The sequence below is a fragment of the Hylobates moloch genome, unplaced genomic scaffold, assembly GCF_009828535.3.
Source record: "Hylobates moloch isolate HMO894 unplaced genomic scaffold, HMol_V3 SCAFFOLD_5, whole genome shotgun sequence".
In the NCBI taxonomy this organism is placed as follows: Eukaryota; Metazoa; Chordata; class Mammalia; order Primates; family Hylobatidae; genus Hylobates; species Hylobates moloch.
Window position 1 is genome coordinate 118,640,501 of NW_026652280.1, and position 14,631 is coordinate 118,655,131.

General features: G+C 39.5%; 1 protein-coding gene and 1 pseudogene across 2 annotated transcripts in view; both read left to right on the forward strand.

The window, feature by feature from the left end:
* Nucleotides 1-14,631, forward strand: part of WDR47 (WD repeat domain 47) — a 79,551-nt gene that overhangs the window by 51,273 nt on the left and 13,647 nt on the right. For both annotated transcript variants that reach the window (XM_058439500.1, XM_058439499.1), the window contains 4 exons: nucleotides 1,979-2,236; nucleotides 6,450-6,525; nucleotides 11,105-11,262; nucleotides 14,313-14,482. In XM_058439500.1, the coding sequence (XP_058295483.1) occupies nucleotides 1,979-2,236; nucleotides 6,450-6,525; nucleotides 11,105-11,262; nucleotides 14,313-14,482 (662 nt within the window). The remainder of the gene's footprint in view (nucleotides 1-1,978; nucleotides 2,237-6,449; nucleotides 6,526-11,104; nucleotides 11,263-14,312; nucleotides 14,483-14,631) is intronic.
* Nucleotides 10,535-10,827, forward strand: LOC116469672 (NADH dehydrogenase [ubiquinone] 1 beta subcomplex subunit 3-like; annotated as a pseudogene).

The following is a 14,631-nucleotide window of genomic DNA, read 5'->3' on the forward strand; positions in this document are numbered from 1 at the left end:
TATGTACATTTCACAAGAAATGTGTTTCACAGAATACAATTTGAGAAATGCTACTTAATTATAATTTTTAACTGATAAATATTTAGTAAAGGCTAACAGTTCCTCTAATAATATTGAGCTGCTTTTTTGGAAGTATTTTTTAAACCCTAAAAATATACATAAACAATGTTTAATGTAGGAAAATTAAAAAATACTATAAGCCACAACACCTCTCAATAATTGTATTCCCTGTGTTAGTCCTTTCTTATATTGAATCTCATCCGGAGAAAGTGATGCTGGGCTAGTTTTGGGTCTAAATCTTCTTTCCTCCCTCCCTTCCTCCCCTTTCCCCTTTCCTTTCCTTCCTTCCTTTCTTTCCTTTTTTTTCTCTTTCTTTTTTTTTTCTGAGACGGGATCTCACTTTGTTGCCCAGGCAGCATCATGGCGCATTGCAGCCTTGACCTCCTGGGCCCAGGCAATCCTTCCACCTCAGCCTTCCAAGTAGCTAGGACCATAGGCCTGCACCACCATGTCTGGCTAAGTTTTTCTTTTTCTTTTTTTTTTTTTTTGGTGGAGACAGGGGCTCCCTCTGTTGCCCAGGCTAGTCTCAAACTCCCAGGCTCAAGCAATCCTTCTGCCTTGGCCTCCCAAAGTGCTGGGATTGTAGGCGTGAGCCACTGCTCCTGGCCATGGGTCTAAATCTGTTTTTTTTTTTTGGAGATGGAGTCTCGTTCTGTCGCCCAGGCTGGAGTGCAGTGGTGTGATCTTAGCTCACTGCAGCCTCTGCTTCCCGGGTTCAAGTGATTCTCCTGCTTCAGCCTCCCAAGTAGCTGGGATTACAGGCGTCTGCCACCATGCTTGGCTAATTCTTGTATTTTTAGTAGAGATGGGGTTTCACCATGTTGGCCAGGCTGGTCTTGAACTCCTGACCTCAAGTGATCCGCCCACCTCAGCCTCCCAAAGTGCTGGGATTACAGGTATGAGTCACTGCACCTGGCCCATGAGTCTAAATCTTAAAAGAGCAGTGTAGCTTCCCGTTTGTGCCCTTTGTAGCCCTGATCTCAATATGAGGAGTCAGGCTACAGCAGTGGAGAGACTATTTGTTGAGGGCAAGGCCCTGAGGCTAACTTGTTTTGCTCCCTGTTTTATCTCCCTATTGTCTACATCAGAGACTGGCCTGTAGTATTTGTAGAATGAATTAATGAGTGAATGAGTACATGTGGAGTATTAGGGATGCCATTTGACTTTTTACTCATCATGGCCTGCTCAAGTCATCCATTTCCTACTTGATACTACTCAAGACAGATGGAATGAAAATGGCTTGTTTTGTTGATGAGCAATTTTGGTAGTGGTGATATTGTTATTGACTCTTTCTGAAAGTTAAGTTTTAAATGGAAAATTAAACCAAAGCTATATTGGGGAAGAAACAGATTTTTTTTTCTGTTTTTATTGTAAAAGCTGCTTTTAAAAAGTCTGTGATACTGGCTGGGCACGGTGGTTCACGCCGTAATCCCAGCACTTTGGGAGGAAGGCAGGAGGATGGCTTGAACCCAGGAGTTGAGGACCAGTCTAGGCCATATATGGAGACTCTGTCTCTACAAAAAATTTAAAAAGTTAGCTGGTCATGATGGTATGTACCTGTTGTCCCAGGTATGTGTGGGAGGTGGAAGGATTGCTTGAGCCCAGGGCTGCAGTGAGCCACGATCATGCCAGTGCACTTCAGCCTGGGCAACAGAGCGAGACCCTGACTCAAGAAAAAAAAAGAAAAGTCTGTAATGCCCATTATGCCTATCTTCCTTAGTATTATACCATGGGAAAATGTGGATCTTCTTTCAGTATCTTGGTTATGTCTTAAGTTGATGGTGGTAATTTTTAACACTAAATTTGCCATAGATTATATATTATATGTGCATATTTTTACCTTTTCACACTTTTAATCTTGTATATATTAGGAATGCAATTTTTTATTTTAAAATGTTTACGTTGTTTAATTTTATAGGTCCATTCAAAAGCTTGGTGAATTAAATATTGGAATGGATGGCCTTGGTAATGAGGTATCAACACTCAACCAGCAATGTAATGGGAGCAAAGGCAATGGATCTAATAGTTCTTCTGTGACTAGTTTTACTACACCACCCCAAGACTCTGGTCAGAGATTAACACATGATGCTTCAAATATTCATACAAGCACTCCTCGTAATCCTGGATCAACAAATCACATACCTTTTCTGGAGGAATCACCTTGTGGAAGCCAAATGTAAGTGCTTGACTTTGTAAAACTTGGAAATATTAACTTACTACTAATGGATAGAAGGTTGAACTTGTCTTTGGAGCTTTATAAATAAAAGTTTTTAGAGCTTATTGCCTACCAACATTTTTTTCCTAATCTGCCTTCATTCGTCTATATTCTCTTCTACCAACTTCTAAGTCTCTTTATATTTTTCATTTTCTTTCTATTTTTCTTTTTGCTTTCTCACTACCACCAAGGCAATTGTATTTTTTATAAGCCATCCTACTCAAAGGACCTACAGTTTTAGGATCTCTAAATCTTCTTGATTTTCTTTTTTCTTCAATTGGCATCTTTGAACAAATAATCTTAAAATTCAGACTTTCAGGGCATAGAAAGATGTTTTACAATCTGGTGGAATGATTGCAGCTGCAGTGTTGGCCGCTTTGCCAATTACAGCAGTGGAAGACTGCATATTTACATTTTCACTATTCAGGGAAAATTTTTATCTTGCTATCATTAGTATACAAGTGTTAATTTATGCAATGGGAATAGTTAAGGAGCATTTTCTATATTCTTAGCATAAAACACTTTTCAGGGTGGTTCATTAAAAAATGTATAAGATGAGATTCCCAGCTTTTTGGCTGAGATTAAGTACAAAAATGTATAACTTGCTTTTGGCACTTGGATGCTTATAGGAATTCACTTTATAAATAATTAGTGTCAAAAACCTAGTTTTATTTCAGAGCATACATTCAATTTTTGCTTCTTTTCCGAATTTTTATTTTTTTAATATTTGCTTATTACAATTTTCATAATAGTTGTTTTGAGTACTTTCAAAACAAGAACTCAAATTTTAAAATTTAATTTTTGTTTTTGTCCATGTAATATACATACATGGTTTCAAAAGACAAATAGTACTTCAAGGCTTAAAATAAAACCCGTCTTTGTCCATGGTTTTATTTCTTATTGGCTGCCTTCAACCCATTTGGCTGTTTCTTTTGATATATATACATACAATTTTTTTTTTAAGATGGGATCTCACTATGTTGCCTAGGCTGGTCTCAAATTCCTGGGCTTAAGTGATCCTCCTACCTCAGCCTCCCAAGGTCCTGGGATTATAGGAGTGAACCACCACACCCAGCCTTTTGCTATATATTTCCACATTCTGAATAACATAGTTCTATTACTGTTTTGTTTTTTTGAGATGGAGTTTTGCTCTTGTTGCCCAGGCTGGAATGCAGTGGCACAATCTCGGCTCACTGCAACCTCTGCCTCCCAGGTTCAAGCAATTCTCCTGCCTCAGCCTTCCGATTAGCTGGGCTTACAGGCATGTGCCACCACGCCCAGCTAATGTTTTGTATTTTTGGTAGAGACAGGGTTTCACCATGTTGGCCAGGCTGGTCTCAAACTCCTGACCTCATGATTCGCTCACCTCGGCCTCCCAAAGTGCTGGAATTATAGGCATGAGCCACCGCATCTAGCCTCTATTACTGTTTTTGCTATCTGTTGATTCTCTACCATACTCCTCATACATAGCACCCTCACTTTGTCTATCCCTTATTTTCGGTATATATCAATTTTTGTTTAAATCAGTATCAGTGTGATTTTGTTTAAATCAGTATCACATTACAATGACCTTGTAAATGTTATTTACCACTGGGTCATGTAGTGCCATGTGATTATATTTCTTTTTCATGTAGCTTCTTATTTTTCCTGGAGACAGTAATTGCCTCAAGTTGGTGTACATGTGTCTGTACATGATTAGTTTTCTTAATATTTATCACTAAACTATCTGTAAGTGCTTTGACAGAATTATAAAATCAATTATAAAATCATAAAACTTCTCTCATTATTGTAAAAAGTATCAGAAATTTTCGAGACGGAGTCTCGCTCTGTCGCCCAGGCTGGAGTGCAGTGGCACAATCTCGGCTCACTGCAAGCTCAGCCTCCTGGGTTCAGGCCATTCTCCTGCCTCATAGAATCCTGGTACTTTCCTCACTGTTCTCCTGGGATTTCCTTTGCCTCATCTTTTTATTAGATTCCCTGTTTTTTTTTTGAGACGGAGTCTCACTCTGTCGCTCCCAGGCTGGAGTGCAGTGGCGCAATCTTGGCTCACTGCAAGCTCCGGCTCCCGGGTTCACGCCATTCTCCTGCCTCAGACTCCTGAGTAGCTGGGACTACAGGCGCCCGCCAACACACCCGGCTAATTTTTTGTATTTTTAGTAGAGACGGGGTTTCACCGTGTTAGCCAGGATGGTCTCGATCTCCTGACCTTGTGATCCGCCCGCCTCGGCCTCCCAAAGTGCTGGGATTACAGGCTTGAGCCACCACGCCCGGCCTTAGATTCCCTGTTTTTAGCATCTCACAGTTTCCTGAAAAGGGTTACATTAGAGGTGAAGTTTCTGAGACCTTGCATGTCTAAAAATGTGTTTGCTTTATTTTTCACCTTTTTTGTTAGTATAGCTGGGTATAGAATTCTAGGATGAAAATCATTCCTCAGTATTTCAGAGGCATTGCTACATGATCTTCCAGTTTTAGTGTTCTGATTAAAAAGTCTGATGCCATTTTGATTCCTCATTGTCTTTTTTTTTTGAGACGGTGTCTCACTTTGGCTCCCAGGCTGGAGTGCAGTGGTGCAATCTTGGCTCACTGCAACCCCCCGCCTCCTGGGTTCAAGTGATTCTTGTGCCTAAGCTACCCTAGTAGCTGGGACTACAGGTACATACTACCACATCCAACTAATTTTTGTATTTTTAGTAGAGATGGCGTTTCACCATGTTTACCATGTTGGCAAGGCTGGTTGATTCCTCATTCTTTGTGTGAGGCCTATTGCTCCTTCTTCTCTGGAATTTTTCAGGTTCTTCCCTTCCCTGATAGTCTGAAACTTCATGATGATATAGAAAATAGACCTTAGAGTGATTCTATTTTTCCTCATTCTTCTGGGTATTTCATGGGCCCTTTTAAGTTGGAAACTTAAGTTCTAGGAAATTAAAAAAATATTATTTAGCAATTTCCTCATCTCTGTTTTCTATGGATTTACTTTTTTCTACCATCATATTTTAATTTTCTAAGAGGTCTGTCTTATTATCTAATTTCTTTTCCTTTTTAAAAAATAAATCTTGCTCTTGTTTCTTTATTAATCCATTATTTCCTCTTATATCTAAGGATTTAAATTATATTTTTGTAGCTTTTGTTCCCTAAATTGCCTCTCTTCTCCCAAGTTCATTTTTCTGTTCATTTTAGTCTCTACCTTTTATCTAGGCTTTTTTCAGGTATCTAGAAAGCTTTGGCTGGCTGTAAACAGTGAGACATTAAAACAAAAGCTGGGCCGGGCGCGGTGGCTCACACCTGTAATCCCAGCACTTTGGGAGGCCGAGGCGGGCAGATCACGAGGTCAGGAGATCGAGACCATCCTGGCTAACACAGTGAAACTTCGTCTCTACTAAAAATACAAAAAAATTAGCCGGGCGAGGTGGCGGGCGCCTGTAGTCCCAGCTACGCGGGAGGCTGAGGCAGGAGAATGGCGTGAACCCCGGGGGGGCGGAGCCTGCAGTGAGCCGAGATTGCGCCACTGCACTCCAGCCTGGGTGAAAGAGCGAGACTCTGTCTCAAAAAAAAAAACCTGGCCGGGTGTGGTGACTCACACCTGTAATCCCAGCAATCTGGGAGGTTGAAGTGGGAGGATTGCTTGAGCCCAGGAGTTCGAGAGCAGCATGGGCAACATAGGGAGACCCCGTCTCTATTATATTTTATAATATTAAATAAAAATTTTAAAAGCTCATTGGAAGGAAGGGCTACATATGTGGGTGGATCTGTCTGCCTGTTGGCCTCACAAACATAGTTTTACTAAGGGACCCTAAACTGTAAGTTTCTGATATTTTTTTCTCTTGGGCCAGGTAATTTTCCTGAAGAGCATTCTCTAGCGTCTTGTCTGGGATTGGATTTAAGCATAGCAAACAGGATTCTGGAACTAAGCAAGGGAAGGGTACTTGATATCTCACTATAAAATATGTGGACTTTGACTTAATTTTCTTTCCAGAATGGCTTTTCATCTCCTCCTTACAACTGTCATTGGTGCCACTGAATCCAGAGCCTGTTTTAATAAATGTCTCCAGAGAGTAACTTTGGAGTCAGCCAGGATTGTTTGCTAAAAAGAAAAATTAGTGTTTGAAAGGGTAAATTAATTTAGTTTCTATTTTGATACATGGAGTAAACTTTACTTGAATTTCTACTCCCACAGCTCATCAGAACATTCGGTCATTAAGCCACCTCTTGGAGATTCTTCAGGGAGTCTATCAAGGTCGAAAGGGGAAGAGGTAATACTTTGGGGAAGGAAGTTTTATTGTTTTCATATGCACCTGTAAATTTTGCTAAGAAATTCTCAATTCAAAGAAAGGACCATTTTAGTCAGACGTGGTGGTGTACAGTACCCAGGAGGCCGAGGCAGGAGAATGTCTTGAGCCCAGAAGTTTGGGATTGTAGAGTACTAGAATCGCACCTGTGGATAGCTGCTGCACCGCTCCAACCTGGGCAACAGAGTGAGACCTTGTGTCTTAAAAAAACAAAAAAACAAAAAAACCACAAACTTTTTAAAAAGTAGTTATTACTGCTAATGTTGGTATTTATCTCGAGGCTCAAGGCAGTTGAGCCCTCAGTGGTGTAACTGAAGAGGGAGCCTTAGAAAGCACAGTTGGACTTGTGGGAGTGTTCATATTAATGGCCTAATAGTGGCCTTGGGACATGAATTGAGGCTCTGTGTTATTCTCTGAACGCTATGGTTAATTTCATTATTGGTATCTCTTTGGGCTTCTCATCGGTACATCGGTTTTTTTGCTTTGGAAGCAAACATCCTTTCCTAGCTAGTATACAGCTTCACTCTATCTTACTTTTCCTAGTTCAGATTTTAACCCCATAAACAAAGGTGTTAATTTGAGATAATTTTAGGGATGAAATAGATAACATAAATTAATAAAATTGACCATTTTTATGACAAGCACAAATGAATATTTGTCCCTTGCAAAAGAAATATGCAAGTCCAGTGTTTCCAATTCCTTTGATTTAAAAAAAAAAATTAGGCCAGGCATGGTGGCTCACACCTGTAATCCCAGCACTTTGGGAGGCCGAGGCAGGCGGATCATCTGAGGTCAGGAGCTCAAGACCAACCTGACCAACATTGCAAAACCCTGTCTCTACTAAAAAGACAAAAATTAGCCAGGCATAGTGGCTCATGCCTGTAATGCCAGCCACTTGGGAGGCTGAGGCACGAGAATTGCTTTAACCCAGGAGGCAGAGGTTGCAGTTAGCCAGGATCGTGCCATTGTACTCCAGCCTGGGGGACAGAGCAAGACTCTGCCTCCAAAAAATATATGTATGTATATTTATTAATAGAGACATGGTCTGACTACGTTGCCCAGGCTGGTCTCGAATTCCTGGGCTCAAGCAATCCTCCCACCTCGACCTCCCAAAATGCCGGGATTACAGGTGCGAGGCACTGCACCTGACCTGATTTTCAAGAAAAGCTAGAAATCTAGATTTTTATGTGAAATCGCCTAGTTTTTTAAATGACAACAAATTTAAAAAAATTTTAAGGCTGGATGCAGTGGCTCACTCCTGTAATCCCAACACTTTGGGAGGTCAAGGCAGGTGGATCACCTGAGGTCAGGAGTTTGAGACCAGCCTGGCCAACATGGCGAAACCCAATCTCTTCTAAAAATACAAAAAATTAGCTGAGTGTGATGGCGGTTGCCTATAATCCCAGCTACTTGGGAGGCTGAGGCAGGAGAATCGCTTGAACCTGGGAGGCAGAGGTTGCAGTGAGCTGAGATTGCGCCATTTCACTCCAGCCTAGGCAACAAGAGCAAAACTCTGTCTCAAAAAAAATTTAAAACACACTGGAGGACAGCAAATAAAATCAGTTTCTGTGACTTCTGCTATAAAGCAATCTTTAGTAATTATTGATGTGCTATATAGGCCATTTAGTTAGTTGTTTATTAATTATATAATAATATAATTATTATATAATTTTGCAAACAGTCACATTCCCTGTATATGGATTATTGGAAAATGCAACATTTCTAGTCAAATTCATACGAATAATATCAGAATTCAATTCACTTACATAGGACGTACATAGTGTAACACATCAGGTTTGCCCCCTACTCCTGCAAGGAGGATGTATTGCATCAATAAAGGCTTAGGTAGAGAGAGGCATAGTCTTTTCATTGCTATAGTCATTATGGGTCCTAGACGTCTCAGAATACATCCAGAGCTGAAGTGATTTTCCTTTGTGTGTGTACTTGACATTCATACTTCTCAAAGCCAGGGTTTGGTTGAGTCTGACCATACCTAGCATAGAGGTTCCTGCACCATGTCCAGTCAGTCCTGGTCAGGGTAACACGGTGGTTTCAAATGACATCAGTAGTAGGTTCACCAAAGCTTTTATACAGAACTGCTTCAGCATCTCTCTTCAGAAGAGAGATCTGGATGGACAGGTTGACAGTTTAAAGTAAAAATGAGGCTAAGGCATGGTGGCTCACACCTGTAATCCCAGCACTTTGGGTGGCTGAGGCGGCAGATCACTTGAGCTCAGGGGTTCAAGACCAGTCTGGCCAACATGGTGAAACCCCATCTCTACTAAAAATACAAAAATTAGCTGGGTGTGGTGGTGCATGCCTATAATCCCAGCTACTTGGGAGGCTGAGGCAGGAGAATCGCTTGAACTTGGGAGGCGGAGGTTACGGTGAATCAAGATGGCGCCACTGCACTCCAGCCTGAGCAGTAGAGCAAGACTCCATCTCAAAAAAAAAAAAAGAAGCAGAAATGAAACGTTCAAATGTTTCCATTAAAATTATTTTTACAGTTTTAAAGGGATGTTTGTTTATTTATTTATTTAATTTGAGACAAAATCTTGCTCTGTTGCCCAGGCTGGAGTGCAGTGGTGCCATCTCAGCTCACTGCAGCCTTGACCTCCCAGGCTCAAGTGATCCCCCCACCTCAGCGCCCTGAGTAGCTGTGACTACAGGCATGCGCCACCAGACCCGGCTAATTTTTGTATTTTTTTTTTTCTTTTTTTTGGTAGAGATGGGTTTTCATCATGTTGCCCAGGCTGCTAAAGGGATATTTTATAACTTCAGCTTGAAATACTGAAATATTCATTGCTAGAGATAATGGTAAACATTTTTTCTTAAGCAGATTAATAATCCTTTATACTTCCTTCATTTAGAAACACAAATGATACTCTATTTGTTAGAACTTCTAGTGGGCTTTTATTTTCCTAATAGTTCAAGAGAACTTAATATAGGAATGCATACTTCTTCTTTCCTTCCTTCTTCGTGCCCCGCCCCTCCCCACCTCCCCCTCCCTAACAGGTGTTGCCCAGGCTCACTATAGCCTCAACCTCCCAGACTCAATCGATCCTCCCACCTCAGCCTCCCAAGTAGCTAAGACTACAGGTACATACCACCACACCCATCTACAATTTTTTTTTTTTTTTTTTTTTCATTTTTATAGAGATGGGGTTTTGCCATGTTGCACAGCCTGGTTTCAAACTCCTGGGCTCAAGCGATCTGCCCAACTCGGACTCACAAAGTGCTGGGATTATAGGCATGAGCCACCATGCCTGGCCCATATTTATTCTTACATTTTGTCTTAATAATTGAAGAAAAACTTGAGTGTTTATGAACTGAGCTTAGTTTAGCAATGAGTAATGAAAAATAGAAAAATTAGGGAATTTGAATTTGCTACTTAATATATGGAGACTGCTGTCAGAAAAACTTCATGGAATCATATGTATTTAAAAACAATTGGCTGGAACCAGGTGCGGTGGCTCATGCCTGTAATCCCAGCACTTTGGGAGACTGAGGCAAGCAGATCACTCAGGTCAGGAGTTTGAGACCAGCCTGGCCAACACAGTGAAACCCTGTCTCTACTAAAAATTCAAAAATTAGTCGAGCGTGGTGGTGGGTACCTATAATCACAGCTGCTCAGGAGGCTGAGGCAGGAGAATCACTTGAACCTGAGAGGCAGAGTTTGCAGTGAGCCAAGATCACACCACTGCACTCCAGCCTGGGCAACAGAGCAAGACTCCATCTCAAAAACAAACAAAACAAAACAAAACAAACAGTTGGCTGGGTTCGGTGGCTCACACCTGTAATCCCAGCACTTTGAGAGGCCGTGGTGGGCGAATTGCTTGAGCCCAGAAGTTCAAGACCAGCCTGGGCAACATGGCGAAACTCCATCTCTATTTTTTTTTAATTAAATTAAAACTTTTTAAAAAAGGAAAGCAATAATATTGCATTTTAAAAGAATCATCTAAAGAATGCAGAAATGGCCCATGGACCTGGACGTTAACATGAACATAGTAAAATGGAATTTCCAGATTATAAACAATGGAAGATAGAAGAAACACCATTAGAAACTATCCAGGAGAAGCTGGCTGCAGGAGGGCTAAGGGATCTATGGGGCTGTCATGAAGCTTAGAGAAACATGGGTGACTTTGCAAACAGTGTTTCCTCTGATGGTGCATTATTAAAAGGATTCAAAGATTTGCTGCATTTGTGGTAGCTGTGGGGGTTTAATATTACCTGGTGTCCCAGAGTAAAGATAAGAAGCATCACTGAAGATAATACCTGGAAGTATCTTAGTGGTTTCTTAACTCTCCAAAATAAGATTTCTTCACTATAGCCTACTTGTCTGTGTGTTTGCCTCTTAAAGGATATTAGTAAGATTTAACAAAGTAAGAAAAACATAGAGAAAAGAATATATGGTTATTGATAGTAAACCTAACATGATCCAACAAGAATAATACAGTTCAAATGAATTTAAAATGGGAGAAAGATGAATTCTTTCAAATTCATTTTTTTAATAGGATGACTTTAATATTCATTCTTTCCATAGGATGACAAATCAAAAAAGCAGTTTGTTTGTATTAATATCCTAGAAGACACACAAGCTGTTAGAGCAGTGGCTTTTCATCCAGCTGGAGGTTTATATGCTGTTGGTTCAAATTCAAAAACTCTGAGAGTATGTGCCTATCCAGACGTAATTGATCCAAGGTAAGGATCAATGATTTGTGCTCCCATTCTTACCTTAGTTTTGAATTTAGCTGTATAGGTTCCTTTTCCAGAATTGCCATTCAGTAGTGTTTCAAATCTTACTTTCTTTCCTTCGATTAAACTTTATTTTCTATTATAAAATAACTGTTTTTACTTTCAGTGCTTAGGAAATATACTTACGTCGTTAACTTTATAATTTTTTCATAAAATGTTTTTGATTACAGCATTGCTCATTTATTGCTTTAGACTTCTTTATTTCCATGGCTTTTGTATTTTGTTTTTTATCTGAAAAGTCTTTATATAGTAGACTCCCCTTATTTGCAAGGGATACATTTTAAGAACCCCAGTGGATTCCTGAAACCTTGGCTGGTACTGAACCCTACGTATACTGTGTTTTTTCCTATTCATACACACCTATTTATAAGTTATGTATGTAATTTACATATAACTCTTACTGTTTTACACCTCTTAAGACTTTTTAATTATAACCCTAGTTTGAGAAACAGAGGGATGGGGTTTTTCATTTATTTGCATTTTTTTTTTTTTGCCATCTCTATGTCTGAAACCAATAATTTAGGCTTTTGGACTGTGGTAGCATTTAATGATTGGGAAAGGGAATATAATTAAGGCCCATGTTAATTGATAGTATTATAATTTACTGGTGCTCACTGCATTATTTAAGTAGAAATACTTAAGAAAGAATGGCAAAATTCTCTATAAGGGAGTGAGAAATAGCAATAATTATGGAGGTAGAACTAAAGACTTGTATGTTTACATACAAGAAATCTTTTGTATTTCTTATGCAGACACAGATGTTTCATAGGCTGTGAAGAAACTGATTTGAAAATAAATACATTTATTTAGCAAATACATATTTTGGGCTCCTATATGCTAGGTACTATAGTTGTGGGTAAAACAAACATGTTTATTGGCTTCCTGGAACTTCTGGTTTAGTGGGGAAGATGGATATAATGCAAATGAACACAAATATACATTTTGGTAAATGTTATGAAGAAAGATTACAAGGTGCTGTGAGAGAATAAAATGGGGATGGGGTAGGGTGCAAACTGGCAAGTCAGAGAAAGACTTCTTTGAGGAAGAGGCACTAAAGTTGAGATCTAAGGAGGAGTAGAACCTAGCTATGTAAAGAGAAGGGAGAAGAGAATAATATAGAGGGAACATGAGGTGAGAAAGAGCTTGGCTTTTTTTAGGAACTGAAATAAATTCAGATTGGTTGGAATATTATGAGCTTGAGTTTGATAAGGCCGCAGAGATAGACATGAACTAAATTAGGCAGAGCTTTCTAGCCTTTTTATATTTCATGCTGAGTGCAGTGGGACACCACTGAAAGTAGTAGATCAAGTGTAAATGTATTTTGAGATGATCACTCTGCCTGTGATTGGATGGCAATAAGAGGAGACACTGGGAGAAAGGGAGGAAGCTGTTTGTATTTGATGGTAATGTGATGGCAGTGGAGGTGGAGCAAAGTGGGTGGATTGGAGAGGTATGATCCATTTAAAGAAGGAATCAGTGGGACTTGGTGATAATTGGTTGTGCAGCTGAAAAGAAAATCTTTTCATCTGGTCTGTTCTCTAGATCAGTTTTGTTTGTTTGTTTGTTTTGTTTTGAGACAGAGTCTCACTCTGTCGCCAGGCGGGAGTGCATTGGCTCGACCTAGTCTCACTGTAATCTCCGCCTTCTGGGTTCAAGTGATTCTCCTGCTTCAGCCTCCTGAGTAGATGTGACTACAGGCATGCGCCACCATGCCTAGCTGATTTTTGTATGTTTAGTAGCGACGGAGTTTCACCATGTTGGCCAGGATGGTCTCGATCTCCTGACTTCTTGATCTGCCCTCCTCGGCCTCCCAAAGTGCTGGGATTACAGGCCTGAGCCTCCATACCCTGCCTAGATCAATATTGAACACTTTTTAGGTATTAGAGATTTGTCAGTCTTCTTGTTTGTTTTTTAAAAATTTCTTAATTATGAACATTTTCAAAGACTCAAAAGTAGACTAGTATGCTGAAATGCAATAGTTGTCAAGATTTTTGTCACATTTGCTTCATTCATCTTTTTTTGTTTGTTTGCTGAAGTATTTAAATCTTAGATATCATGTCATTTAACCCTTTCATCCTTCAGGGTGAATCTCCAGAAACAGGTACATTTTCTTACATAGACTTGATTTTATCATTATACCTGATTTAGAAATCTTTAGTATCATATTAGTAGTCTGTGTTTCAAAGTGTAGATATAATGCTGTTACCCCACTAAGCCAAAGTTTGACTGTCGTTAAAGGACAAACTTGAGGAGCATAGCATTTAGAACCCTCCACAGCTGAGCCTGCAGTGCCTCACCCACCACATCATTCCTGGTCACTCTACTAAATACCTCGTGCTTTTCACTGCTAGCCCCACAGACTCTTTCCTTTGCTGCATGCTCAGCCAGTACTTTCCCTACTATATTTTGTTGTCACTAAAGTGGTTCTCCTGCCTTCTTTTTCTGTAAAAATTTGCCTTATCCTTTAAGGCCCAGTGCTTTATACTGGACTATATAACAACTTATACTTGCCTTACTGTATATGGGTAGTCTCATGACAATAGCTACCTGTACCAGATTTTAAACTCTGGACAGAACCCTTGCACATTGCTCATATTATATGTTTATTATGTTTTTATTATATGTTTATTACATGCTTATTGCATTTTTTAAAATTTGGAAGCATTGTTAGCTTTTTTAATTTTCTTTTTTTGTTTCTGAGTTTAAAATCCATGAAAAATATGAGAAATGGAGATTTTTTTTTAAAGTCATATATCCTGTTTCCTTTGTCATCTGAAATGAGAGTTAGTTTAGTATGATTTGGTTTATAATTTTACTTTTTGGGTTTTAAGTATGCTTCTAATTTTATTTCTTCTATGATTTTGAAAACTATTAATAAGCTGTTGTCTGACACGCCTTTTCTCCTTCCTTCAAGAACAACTATAATATGGAACCTCATAATAACTGATTGTAGCAAGCAAGAAATTGAAATATATTTCTGAAATTTTTCTTTTCAGTGCACATGAGACTCCTAAGCAGCCGGTGGTACGTTTTAAAAGGAATAAACATCATAAAGGATCCATTTACTGTGTGGCCTGGAGTCCTTGTGGGCAGTTATTAGCAACAGGATCAAATGACAAATACGTCAAAGTGCTGCCCTTCAATGCAGAGACTTGTAACGCAACAGGTAGGGCCCAAGTATGTAAGCAGTAGCTAGCTTACCAGTGTATACGTTATGTTTTCTCCATGTTGTATTTCTATATTGTCTTTAATGAAATCCAAGAATATAATCTTAAAGAAGAATTTTTTAAATAATTCTTTTTTTTTTTTTTTTTT